The sequence below is a fragment of the Dipodomys spectabilis genome, unplaced genomic scaffold (genome assembly GCF_019054845.1).
Source record: "Dipodomys spectabilis isolate Male_0828 unplaced genomic scaffold, ASM1905484v1 ptg000175l, whole genome shotgun sequence".
In the NCBI taxonomy this organism is placed as follows: domain Eukaryota; kingdom Metazoa; phylum Chordata; class Mammalia; order Rodentia; family Heteromyidae; genus Dipodomys; species Dipodomys spectabilis.
Window position 1 is genome coordinate 21082026 of NW_024870852.1, and position 12651 is coordinate 21094676.

General features: G+C 52.8%; 2 protein-coding genes across 12 annotated transcripts in view; one reads left to right on the forward strand and one right to left on the reverse strand.

Annotated features, from left to right (window-relative positions):
• The window catches only part of Eya2 (EYA transcriptional coactivator and phosphatase 2), a 113408-nt gene extending 105477 nt beyond the window's left edge, over nucleotides 1–7931 (forward strand). Inside the window, exons 13-15 of the mRNA XM_042694520.1 lie at nucleotides 391–512; nucleotides 2477–2577; nucleotides 7225–7931. Coding sequence (XP_042550454.1) covers nucleotides 391–512; nucleotides 2477–2577; nucleotides 7225–7305 — 304 coding nt within the window. The 3' untranslated portion in view covers nucleotides 7306–7931. The remainder of the gene's footprint in view (nucleotides 1–390; nucleotides 513–2476; nucleotides 2578–7224) is intronic.
• A 2905-nt stretch (nucleotides 7932–10836) lies between these two features.
• The window catches only part of Zmynd8 (zinc finger MYND-type containing 8), an 89608-nt gene continuing 87793 nt past the window's right edge, over nucleotides 10837–12651 (reverse strand). For all 11 annotated transcript variants that reach the window (XM_042694508.1, XM_042694502.1, XM_042694501.1 and 8 more), the window contains one exon: nucleotides 10837–12193. In XM_042694508.1, the coding sequence (XP_042550442.1) occupies nucleotides 12054–12193 (140 nt within the window). In that variant the 3' untranslated portion in view covers nucleotides 10837–12053. The remainder of the gene's footprint in view (nucleotides 12194–12651) is intronic.

Consider the following 12651-nt stretch of genomic DNA (forward strand, 5'->3'; position numbering starts at 1 on the left):
ACTGGCATGGCTGAGGCGACCGCCTGGGGCCCAGCAGGATTCCAGGTTTCTGGGCTCTCAAGACCAGAGCCTTTATGTACCACCGTGCCCACTTCTCCCACTTGCCCTGCGCTCGTCCCATGTGGCTCCATTCCACTCCCTGGGACCCTGGGGCTGATTCAGCGTGTGTGGCTCTTACAAAAACAAACAGCAACAAACCACAGGCCTGCAAATCAAGCAAGAATGGCAGCCATATTGCTTTCCAGGATCAGGCAGCATGGGGCTTACAGGAAGAAGAGCCGTGGCTCCCTGCTTCCCACCCCTTTAAGATGGCTCCAGCCTAGATCCCAGACAGGGCAGGCCTCCCCTTGCGGGGCCTCTGGTCTTAACCAGCGTCTCCCTTGTCCTCAGGCCCAACTGTGTCAATGTCCTGGTCACCACCACACAGCTCATTCCCGCCCTGGCCAAGGTCCTGCTGTACGGCTTGGGCTCTGTGTTTCCCATCGAGAATATCTACAGCGCCACCAAGACAGGTGGGCAGGGGCATCCTTGAGGCCAGGGGCAGGGGGTGGGAGGGGGGCACAGGAATGGGGACGGGACAGTGCTGACTACTTGCTCCGACGCAGAGCGCCTGATGTTGGCTGCTCATCCTGTCTGCTTCCTGGGGAAGGGGTTGTGGGTCACGCTTGCAGTCCCTCCCTCCCACACCACCCATCCCCTCGGGTGGGCGAGGGGAGCAGATCATATTTTATCCTCTTCCGAATGTATGAAAAAGCCAAAGAAATCTGTTCCTGCTGGAGACGTGGCTCATGTGGTAGAACACCAGCCAAGCAAGCAGCGAGCGAGAGGTCCTGAGTTCCAATCTCAGTATCACACACATGTACACACACACACACATACACACACATGCTTGCACACGCGCACACACACACACACAGTCAGCTGAGATGCTTCCAGTTGGAAACGTTCACCCTTCTCTTTTTCTGGAGCAAAACAAAAACTCAATTTCTAGTCATTTGTAGGTGTTTTCTGAGCACCATCTTGTGGGGGGGGGGGGTTTGGCCTGGACTGATTTTCCCCAACTTTTTTTTTTTCTTAATTCTTTTTTTCCTGGCCCTGGGGCTTAAACTCAGGGTCTGAGCGCTGTCTCTGAACCTCTTGGTGCTCAGGGTTAGTGTTCTACCAGTTGCGCCACAGCACCACTTCCAGCTTTTTTGAGTAGTTTATTGGACATAAGGGTCTCAGTGGGACTATTCTGCTCAGGATCCTCAGATCTCAGCCTTCTGAGTAGCTAAGATTACAGGCATAAGCCACCAGCACCCAGCTTTTTCCCAACTTTGAACACAATGTCATGCCGTTCGGGCCAGCATGGAGGTCCTGGGAGACTCCCAGCCTCTTTTCTTTTCCTTTTTTTTTCAGTACTGGAGGTTGAACCCAGTGTCTGGCACATGCAAGACAAAGTGCTCTACCCCTGTTTGCTTTGTTTTTTGAGACAAGGTCTTGATAACTTTTTCCCCTGGGCTGGGCTTAAACTCATCCTCTTACCTCCACCTCTCAAGGAGCTGGGATTCCAGGTGTATGCCACTACACTGAGATTTTAAAGGATTCTTTGTATTGTTATTATAAAGGTGATATGGTTACAGTACATGTACATGTTCAGCACAGGTACAGTTACATAAGTCAGGTAGAGTACGTTTCTTTTGGGGTAATGTCACCCCTTCCCTCACTCTCTTCCAGTTTTTCCCTCCCACCCCACCCACAAGTTGTATAATTATTTTTCAACATTGTATCTAGTGAGTACCACTGTTGCATTTGTTCTTTTAATTTTTTCACTGTGGAGAAATAACAATATAAAACTTTCGTGTGTGTTGCTAATACCAGGGCTTAAGCTCAGCACTTGGGCACTGACCTGAGCTTTTATGCTCAAGGCTGGTGCTCTACCACTTGAGCCACAGCACCACTCTGGCTTCTTGGTGGATAATTGGAGATGAGAATCTCTTGGGCCTGTCTGGTCTGGTTTCAAACCACAGTCCTCTGGTCTCAGCCTCCTGAGTAGCTAGGGTTACAAGCATGGACCACTGGCACCTGACTAAAAGTTCTTAGCATAGGGATCAGATTTGAGGTCCAGGTGCGCTGAGCTGCACCTCTGGCCTGATTTTTTTTTTTTTTTGGGAGGGGGTTGTCTGCTTTGCTTGGGTTTTTTGTTGTTCATTTGGGAGTTCTATTCATTCTTGCCTTTTTGGAGATGGAACCCAGGGCCTCACCCATCTGTAGTCCATTCTCACACACGTGTAGTCACAGCTGAGGGCAACTGCTCAACGTCTCTGGGTCCCACACTTGGGCGGGAGGATGGAGGATGAAGGCCGGGTGCTGGCCTGGGGTACAGACGGCTGGGCAGCCTGGGGCTCCTCTTGGGGCCTCACCCTCTGGTCACATACATCACACATCCCCCCATTCTCACCACCCCCCCCCCCCCCCCCCCCCCGTCACCATGCAGGGAAGGAGAGCTGCTTCGAGAGGATCATACAGAGGTTCGGCCGCAAAGCCGTCTACATCGTCATCGGCGATGGGGTGGAAGAGGAACAAGGGGCAAAGAAGGTGATTGATGGATGAATTGTGATTAGTTGTGATTGATGGTGCTGGAGGGGTGGCGCCTCCTGCTCCCCCACCCCACCCTGCTTCTTCCCAAGTGAGCCCTAGGTGCAGCCCGCTTTCCTGCTCTCCATTTGCAAATGGCAGAAGCATCTCAAGTCATTTCCTCTGCAAGTCCCTGGGTGCCTTGGCCCTGGCGGCCTCCTCCCGGCTTCCTCCCTGCCTCCTCCCGGCCAGGAGAGGGGGCCTGGCGCACGTGCAGGCCTCTCCTTTCATGCGCCCAGTTAATAAAGGCAGCATTAAACTAATGAAAAAGCAAATCCCGCATCTGTGATCCCCGGTGAGGCCAGGCTTGTGGTAGCTGCAGCTCTGTTCTTGGGAGATAAACAGCTGCCCAGCCCTTACTCCGGATCTGCCAACAGCACCCCAGAGAGCTGCAGCACGCCCCCCCCCCAAACCCCAGCCTGGGAAGCCGACTGTTAATGGTGCAGAGCTTAACTTGAGGGTCCTGGCCTCCCCTTCCTTCCCTGGCAGCAAATCCCAAGGAAATGCAAAAAATAAAAAAAATAAAAAAAATAAATTCAGGGCCTCAGCTATGGAGTCAGCTCCCCAGGGTACAGAGAAAGTTCTGGAAGGGGGTGCTGCAGACGCTTTACAGGGCAATCTTCTCTGGCCAGATGGCTCCTCTCTGGAGGAGAGAGCTCCCCCCACCCCCAGACTCCAGCCCCTTTGCACTCGGCCCCTCTTTCTAGAGAGCGTGCTCCTCCTCTGTCTTGGAGCCAGGACTGTGTTTGCTCTGCTCCAGCTGGGAGGTGTGTGTGCCCTTAGCTGAGCTCTGACGGTGAGCCAGCCACGGTGCCAGGCACTGGGCTGGCTGGTCCAGTGCACAGATCAGAGCCTGGTGTCCCCGGCTCTCGCCCAGCCCACAGCCCAGGGAGCATGACGTGGAAGGAGACTGTGAGACAAAGACAAAGGCTGGGGCAGATTGTAGGAGGGGAGGCTGTGGAGGGGGAGGCCGGAATCAGGGCAGGCCTCGGTGAGAGGAGCAGGAACATCCCAAGGGGAACCAAGTTCAGAAGGCTGCAGCCAGCAGCTGCAGGTGAGGGTGTGGTAGGAAGTCAGGGTCCCGCAGTGCCCAGGTCAGGCAGTCCCCACTGGTCTGGGGCTCTAGAAGGCGTTGAGCAAAGCTTGTGCTTGCTCATGGCTGTACCAGTGGCTGCTTTTTAAGGGGTATATGGCATTTTCATAGAATAAAGGACTGGAGGAAAATACTTAGCAAATCACACAATGAAACCCACAAAATTTGTGTAGGGAGGGATTTTTTTTTTTTTTTTTTTTTGGTCAGTTTGGGGCTTGAACTCTGGGCCTGGGTGCTGTCCCTCAGCTCTTCAGCTCAAGGCTAGTGCTCTACCACTTGAGCCACAGTGCCACTTCCAGTTTTTTCTGTTTGTGTTGCTGAGGAATCAAACCCAGGTCCTCATGTGTGTGAGGCAAGCACTCTACCACGGAGCCACCTTCCCAGCCCTGTGTGCAGGAATTTGATATTTTTCTTTGAATTTCTTTTTACTTTTTATTTTTCAGTGGTGGCGGTGATGCTGGTTTTGCCACCGTTCTAAATCTAGATCTGCCAACAGCACCCTAGAGAGACACCCAGGCAGGACTGCCATTACAACCCCAGCCCTGCTTCTCCGGCTATTTCTGAGACAATCTTTTATTTTTTCTTCAATGTTACAATCCTCCTATTTAGTTTCCAGCCATAGCTGGCATGACAGGCATGTACCACAATGTGCAGCTATTGGTTGAAATGAGTCTCAAGCACGTTTTGCTCCAGTTGGCCTTAAACCTCCAAATCTGAGCCTCCCAAGGAGCTGGGATTACAGGTGTAAGCTGCTGTCACCTGGCTTATCATTTCTTTTGATTTTTTTAACTTAATTTTTTTAAAACTACATTTGGCCAAAACTTGTGCTTAATCTGAAAATAAGGTGGGCTTGCTTCTTTTTAAAGTATATCTGCTGGCTTTATAAATAATAACAACTCAGGAGATACACAGGGTCTGACCAAACACCAATGGCAGCAAATCAAGTGAGCTGTCACGTGACTCCACAGCAGTTCAGAGCGCAGTCTGTTTGGTCAGATCTCTGGGTCAATCCCTGGACCTGGGATTGGAGAGGCCTCCAGCTGACTGGTAGGGTCAGTAATGATCATGGGGTCAGCACATGATCACAGGGTCAGTGTGTATTCACAGGGTCAATGCGTGATCATGGGGTCAGTGTGTGATCATGAGGTCAGTGTGTGATCGTGGGGTCAGTGTGTGATCGTGGGTTCAGTGTGATCGTGGGGTCAGAGTGTGATCGTGAGGTCAGTGTGTGATCGTGGGGTCAGTGTGTGATCATGGGGTCCATGTGTGATTGTGAGGTCAGTGTGTAATCATGAGGTCAGTGTGTAATCATGAGGTCAGGTCAGTGTGTGATCATGGGGTCAGTGTGTGATCAATGGGTCAGTGTGTGATCATGGGGTCAGTGTGATCATGGGGTCAGTGTGTGGTCGTGAGGTCAGTGTGTTTGTGAGGTCAGTATGTGATCGTGGGGTCAGTGTGTGATCGTGGGGTCAGTGTGTGATCGTGGGGTCAGTGTGTGATCATGGGGTCAGTGTGTGATCATGGGGTCAGTGTGATCGCGGGGTCAGTGTGTGGTCGTGAGGTCAGTGTGTGATCAATGGGTCAGTGTGTGATCAATGGATCAGTGTGTGATCAATGGGTCAGTGTGTGATCGTGGGGTCAGTGTGTGATCGTGGGGTCAGTGTGTGATCGTGGGGTCAGTGTAATTATGGGGTCAGTGTGTGATCATGGGGTCAGTGTGTGATCATGGGGTCAGTGTGTGATCATGGGGTCAGTGTGATCGAGGGGTCAGTGTATGATCGTGGGGTCAATGTGTGATCAATGGGTTAGTGTGTGATCGTGGGGTCAGTGTGTGATCGTGGGGTCAGTGTGTGATCGTGGGGTCAGTGTGTGATCGTGGGGTCAGTGTGTGATCGTGGGGTCAGTGTGTGATCATGGGGTCAGTGTGTGATCATGAGGTCAGTGTGTGATCATGGGGTCAGTGTGTGATCATGGGGTCCATGTGTGATTGTGAGGTCAGTGTGTAATCATGAGATCAGGTCAGTGTGTGATCATGGGGTCAGTGTGATCGCGGGGTCAGTGTGTGATCAATGGGTCAGTGTGTGATCAATGGGTCAGTGTGTGATCGTGGGGTCAGTGTGTGATCGTGGGGTCAGTGTGTGATCATGAGGTCAGTATGTGATCATGGGGTCAGTGTGTGATCATGGAGTCAGTGTGTGATCATGTCAGTGTGTGATCATGGGGTCAGTGTGTGATCATGGGGTCAGTGTGTGATCGTGGGGTCAGTGTGTGATCATGGGGTCAGTGTGTGATCATGGGGTCAGTGTGTGATCATGAGGTCAGTGTGTGATCATGGAGTCCATGTGTGATTGTGAGGTCAGTGTGTGATCGTGGGGTCAGTGTGTGATTGTGGGGTCAATGTGTGATCATGGGGTCAGTGTGTGATGATGAGATCAGTGTGTGATCATGGGGTCAGTGTGATCATGGGGTCAGTGTGTGGTCGTGAGGTCAGTGTATGATCAATGGGTCAGTGTGTGATCGTGGGGTCAATGTGTGATCAATGGGTCAGTGTGTGATCGTGGGGTCAGTGTGTGATCATGGGGTCAGTGTGTGATCATGAGGTCAGTGTGTGATCGTGGGGTCAGTGTGATCATGGGGTCAGTGTGTGGTCGTGAGGTCAGTGTGTGATCAATGGGTCAGTGTGTGATCGTGGGGTCAGTGTGTGATCGTGGGGTCAGTGTGTGGTCGTGAGGTCAGTGTGTGATCGTGGGGGTCAATGTGTGATCGTGAGGTCAGTGTGTGATCATGGGGTCAATGTGTGATCAATGGGTCAGTGTGTGATCGTGGGGTCAGTGTGTGATCGTGGGGTCAGTGTGTGGTCGTGAGGTCAGTGTGTGATCGTGGGGGTCAATGTGTGATCGTGAGGTCAGTGTGTGATCATGGGGTCAGTGTGTGATCAATGGGTCAGTGTGTGATCGTGGGGTCAGTGTGTGATCGTGGGGTCAGTGTGTGGTCGTGAGGTCAGTGTGTGATCGTGGGGGTCAATGTGTGATTGTGGGGTCAGTGTGTGATCGTGGGGTCAGTGTGTGATCATGGGGTCAGTGTGTGATCATGAGGTCAGTGTGTGATCGTGGGGTCAGTGTGTGATCATGGGGTCAGTGTGTAATCATGAGGTCAGGTCAGTGTGTGATTGTGGGGTCAGTGTGTGATCGTGGGGTTAGTGTGTTTGTGAGGTCAGTGTGTGATCGTGGGGTCAGTGTGTGTTTGTGGGGTCAGTGTGTGATCGTGGGGTCAGTGTGTGATCATGGGGTCAGTGTGTGATCGTGGGGTTAGTGTGTTTGTGGGGTCAGTGTGTGATCGTGGGGGTCAATGTGTGATCAATGGGTCAGTGTGTGATCATGGGGTCAGTGTGTGATCGTGGGGTCAGTGTGTGATCGTGGGGTCAGTGTGTGATCGTGGGGTCAGTCATATGACTGCAGCGTCTGTGTGTGACCATGGGGTCAGGGCACGTATAACCTGCACCTTGTATGTCCCAGCACAACATGCCTTTCTGGCGGGTGTCCTGCCACGCTGACCTGGAGGCCCTGCGCCACGCGCTGGAACTGGAGTATTTATAGCTGTGTCGCGGGCTCCACCTGCTGTCCTCTGGTCTAGGATCCTCGTCCCTCCTGCCTCCCCACGACTGCCCCAGACACCTGGACACAGGACACCTGGCCGCCTCTGCCCTCGGGGACAAGTCCACCAGTCATCTCAGAAGTGCCCGCCCGCTCGGTTCAAGCTGGCATCTGAAGGAGCAGAGTGCCAGGGAATGCGGCCTGGGGAACCAGATCCTGCCCCAAGACTCAGCCAGTCGGCCCTGGAGGCTGGTGGGACGGAGGTGGGGGGGGGGGGGGTTGTTTCTTGTTTTAATTTATGGACGAATCTCACGACTCTGTGTTATGCCCTCATACCTGTCTTGGTTTTCTTAGTGGTTGGTTTGGGTTTGGAACTGGCACGTGGGCAGCTCACAGTTCTCTGCGAGGCGCTTTGAGGGGCAGGCGGGGGAGGACAGTCACTCCTTGACTATCAGTGAGGAAGGCAGTCAGGGGCTGCCGGGGAGACCCCTCCCTGCCATGTCACGTGGACAGTATTGGTGCCTTATGCTGCCATCTTGCTTTCTTGGAAGAGGGGAACACGGAAAGGAAGTGGAACTCTGACGGATGAAAGGCATAAAATAAAACCACGTTTACATTCTGAAGCTCAATGCAGCTCCTCTGTTCTCACTCCTCAGGGCCGCACGTGGGGAGGTCTTCTTCAGTTGCAAAATAAAATCCTGGGGAAACTGGTGTTGAGTCAAACAAGAGGAACAGAGACAAGTGTCTCTCAGAGCTTTCTCCTAGGAGACTTCTGGGTTGGCCTCATCGCTGAGATGGAAGATGCCTCTTTGGTCTTTGAGCAAAACCCTCCATCCATAAGAGTCGCACCCTTGCTGTGCTGGCAGACCTGAGCCACGGCTCCTTGATGCTCAATTTAGGGATGAAATACTGCAGGTGTGTGTTTGTGTGTGTGTTAGTGTCCATCCTGGGGCTTGAACTCAGGACCTAGGTGCTATCCCTGAGCTTATTTTGCTCAGAGCTAACACTATCACTTGAGCCAGAGCTCCACTTCCAGCTTTTTGGGAGGGTTCATTGGAGATGAATCTCACAGACTTTTCTGTCTGGGCTGGCGTTGAACCATGATCCCCAGATCTCAGGCTCCTGAGTAGCTAGGGCCACAGGCATGAGCCATCAGTGCCTGGCCTATGATTCTTCTGTATAAACAAGGCTCTGGTGAGGTAAAAGCTAAAAGCACTGGACTGGGTCATACTTTCCCACACACTGAGCGGATGGATGCCAGCCCAGCACCAGCAAGCTGTGCTTGCCAGTGACCACCAGAGGGCAGTGTGTTCCCACAGCCACCTGCAGGTGGAGTGGATCAGGAAGCAGGGATAAAACAAGACTTAACTGAGATACTTTGGCAAGCGGTTTGGTCATCAGCGGTGGACTCAGGCCCAAGGATGGACAGAAAGGTCACATACACATACACACACCCCAGACCTGCTCACAGCAGGATGTCTTCAAAGGGTGGCACATAAGCAATGGTTCCCAGATTTGTTCATAATACTCTGTTCCAATATGTGTTCCTGTGCTCAAGTTCAATCGTGGACTGTTGTTAATGGTGTAGTTTACATTCTTTGGGGTAATGGTGGGATTTTGTTTCTGTACCTAGGAGCTCTCTGGGCACAGTTTAAAACTAGGTTTAAAATATAGCAGTATGGGGCTGGGAAGGTGGCTCGGTGGTAGAGCGCTTGCCTTGCATGCATGAGGCCCTGGGTTCAATTCCTCAGCACCACGTAAGCAAAAAGAAAAAAGCCGGAAGTGGCGCTGTGGCTCAAGTGGTAGAGCGCTAGCCTTGAGCTGAAGAGCTGAGGGACATCAGACCCCACGACCGGACCCAAAATATATATATATATATATATATATATATATATATATATATAGCAGTAATGCCAGGAACCTGTGGCTCATACCTGTAATCCTAGCTACTCAGGAGGCTGAGATATGAGGATCATGGTTCAAAGCCAGCCTGGGCAAGAAAGTCCCTGAGAATGAACCAACAAAAAACCATAAGTGGGGCTGTGGTGGTGAGCACCAAAGCCAGGAACAGCACACCAGACCTCGAGTTCAGGTCCCAAGACTGACACCAATAAAGAAATCCAATAGTAAAGTTGGGGCCAAAAATGAACATGACAAGAACTTCAGCCAGTTGGTGGGTGTGGCTTCACCCTGCACCCCTCCCCCATGCACCAGGATACAGACCCACAGGAAAGCAGCCTAGCTCTCCTGCAGGCTGGCTTAACCTCCGAAGCCAGCTCACTGACAACATGTGGACATGAACAGTGCTTTTAGGGAAATGAGACTTCTTGTCTTTTCCCAGCAAAAAGCCAGAAGAGGAAGTGTGGATCAAGTGGTAGAGTGCCAGCTTTGAACAGAAAAAGCTAAAAAAGGCGAGCTGGTGTTTCCCACCTGTAATCCTAGCTACTCAGGATGCTGAGATCTGAGGACCATGGTTCAGAGACTCATCTCCAATTATTAACCACCAGGAAACCGGAAGTGGTGCTGTGGGTTTAAGTGGTAGAGGGCTGACTTTGAGCAAGAGCTCAGGAACAGCACCCAGGCCCTGAGTTCAAGCCCCATGACTGATTTAAAAAGAAAAAAAAGCTAAGCAAGAGGATGAGACTCAGTTCAAACCTCAGTCCCAGCGAAAAAGAAAACACCTTAAAAGCAGAGGACTGAGATGTAACTTCAGTGTGAATCTGAGTTCATTTCATCTCCAATGCTGGGGGGAAAAGCTGAGTGACTTCCACTTCCAGGAGAAGGGAAGCGTCACCTCTCCCCCAGTGCAGGACAGCACTGGACACAGCCCTGTTCCTTTTTGGTCATTCTAACGAGCCACCCCATATGTTTAGACCCCATATGGAGCACAAACAACCTCAGCAGAAAGGGGGAGGTGTCTTTCCTGGGGGAACCATTGGCCTGAAAACCCCCAGAACCCGTAGCTTGGCTGTCATCCCATCCTGCTGCCACACTCGGCCTGCAGCTCGGCCTCCACCTCAGCTCCGCTCTCCTAAGGCTGCCCCAGAAGCCCCCGCGGGCCCCCGTGCAGCCCATGGCCTCTGCAGACGCCTGGTGTTTGCTGGAAAGCGGAGACAGCACCCCAGCCCATGGAAAATGGCCAATCTGAGCCAACCACATTTCCAAAACAGTTTAATTGGAAAAGAGGTAAAGAGCCAGGTGCTGGTGGCTCACACCTGTGATCCTAGCTACTCAGGAGGCTGAGATCTAAGGATCACCATTCAAAGCCAGTCTGGGCAGGAAAGTCCATGAGACTCTTCTCTCCAATGAACCACCAGAAAACTGGAAGTGGCGATGTGGCTCAAAGTGATAGGCAGGGCACTGGTCTTGAGCAAAAGAGCTCAGACCCAGACCTCGAGTTCAAGCCCTACAACCAACCAAAACAAAACAAGAGAGATAAAGGTAAAGAATCTGAAAATTGGGAGAGGAGAAAGTGAAGGGTCCAAAAGGCCTCGTGTGTTGAGTCCACAGCTTAGTCACAAACAGACACCATCATCAAAAAAGATATTTAAGTTTAATACAAATTTTATACAAAGAAAATATGAAAAAATACTTCCATATGCTAAAAGCAATTATGCCTCACAAATAAGGCCAGCTAGGCTATTTTTTGTTTTGACAACTGCAATGCACAACTGTTCTCTGTCTCTGTGTCTCTCCCTCTGTCTCTGGTTTTCTTCTAGTATCTCTTCTTTCTTTTCTAATGGGGGGTGACTAGCTGGAAACTGTACAGTTCGCATCCTCTTATCGACAATGAAAAGTAAACGAGACTAAAATGTACAACAGAATGTACTGGAATGATATCGTACAGTTAATGTTCTCATATACACATATCACCTCTCACTCCCGTGGATGTGTCCCCAGGAGGGGAGAGCAGCGTGGCGTGACCGGCAGCGTGGGACAGGCCGGGCTTCCTCGCGCACGGCTGGGCTTCATGCTTCCCTAAAGACGTGGAACTCGTGTGGTTATAAATAATACAGAACATGCGTCCTCCCGGCCTCGGGCCGCCTCCTCGTCTCCATAAGGCTGCGCGGGCGGCTGAGGGAAGGAATCAAAGAACAAAACCAAGTTCACCATCCTCTGGTCCCGGTCCTGTGCTGCGTGACCGTGCACGCGGGGTCTTTCTGCAGATGGTTTGTAAACAAGGATATCGGTTTCCCTTTGAGGAGAAATCACCCGAAACACACGCTTCTCCGTGTGTGTCCTTCTGGCGTGGGCAGCCGGCCCTTCCTAGCAACGTTGGACAGTGTGGCCCGGGAAGGGGGGGAGTGGGGGGGGGAGGAGGTGGGCTGCGAATGGCTTCTGAGGTGAGCCCCAACCACATAGCCCGGGCTCGAACTCTTGACCCCAATGCAGCGGGGAGCAGATGGGTCAGGCGACAGTGGCTGCCCTCCCTGGAGAACCTGTGCCACAGCCCTCCCCGGGCTCAGCCCCCTGCCCTGCCTGACCCCGCCTGACCCCGCGGGCCGAGCAAGCATCCCCAGTTGTGGTTGGGTTTGGGTTTTTCTAAGTTGTTTTTACTTTTTCTTTTTTTTTTTATAAGTTAAAAGTCAATAGAAATATAAAAAGGGCAGGCGCTCTATCGGGGCTATGCACAAAGTGTACAGTATGTACAGCGCGGCCCGGGCCTCGGGCAGTGCAGGGCGCCGGGCCGGGTCTGAGGGCGGCGACTGTCCCAGGGTGTGGGGGGCGGGGCGGCCCCCCCTCAGCAGCCCCTAGTCCCAGAAGGGGTCCAGCCGGGTCTCCTTGGCCAGGAGATTCTTGGTGCTGGTGCTGGCGCTGTGTTCGGCACGCGTGGAGCCTCTCTTCTCCTCACCGCCGCTCCGGGCCCCACACTTGCTGCTCCGGGAATGATCTGCGGGACAAAGGCAAGACTCACCCACCCGCCTCCACGCCAGAGCCCAGGGTCCACCACCAGTCATGTGGGGTGCTGCGTGTAGGATGTGGGGTTCAGCTCAATGTTCCCCCTAGAACCATACAGACACTCGTGGCAGGCCTGAGCACCACCCCGCACGCCATGCACTCCCACCTCGGGCGCCGTATCTGGCACGTGGGCCGCACACGGGCAAAGCACACAAGCCCACCCCAGGGAGAGGCCAGAGGTCAAAGGAGAGATGGACAGCCAGCTCATCCAGGGGACAGAGAACCCCCAGACCCAAGGAGGACACGCAGCCACCCAAGATGGCTCCGAGGACACATGGGCACGGAGCACAGGAGGCTGAAGAGAGGGAAAAGGCCAGGAAGAGCTCCAGCCACCAAATGTCAGTCCGGCCCGGTGCTGGCGGCTCACGCCTGTCATGCTAACCACTCAGC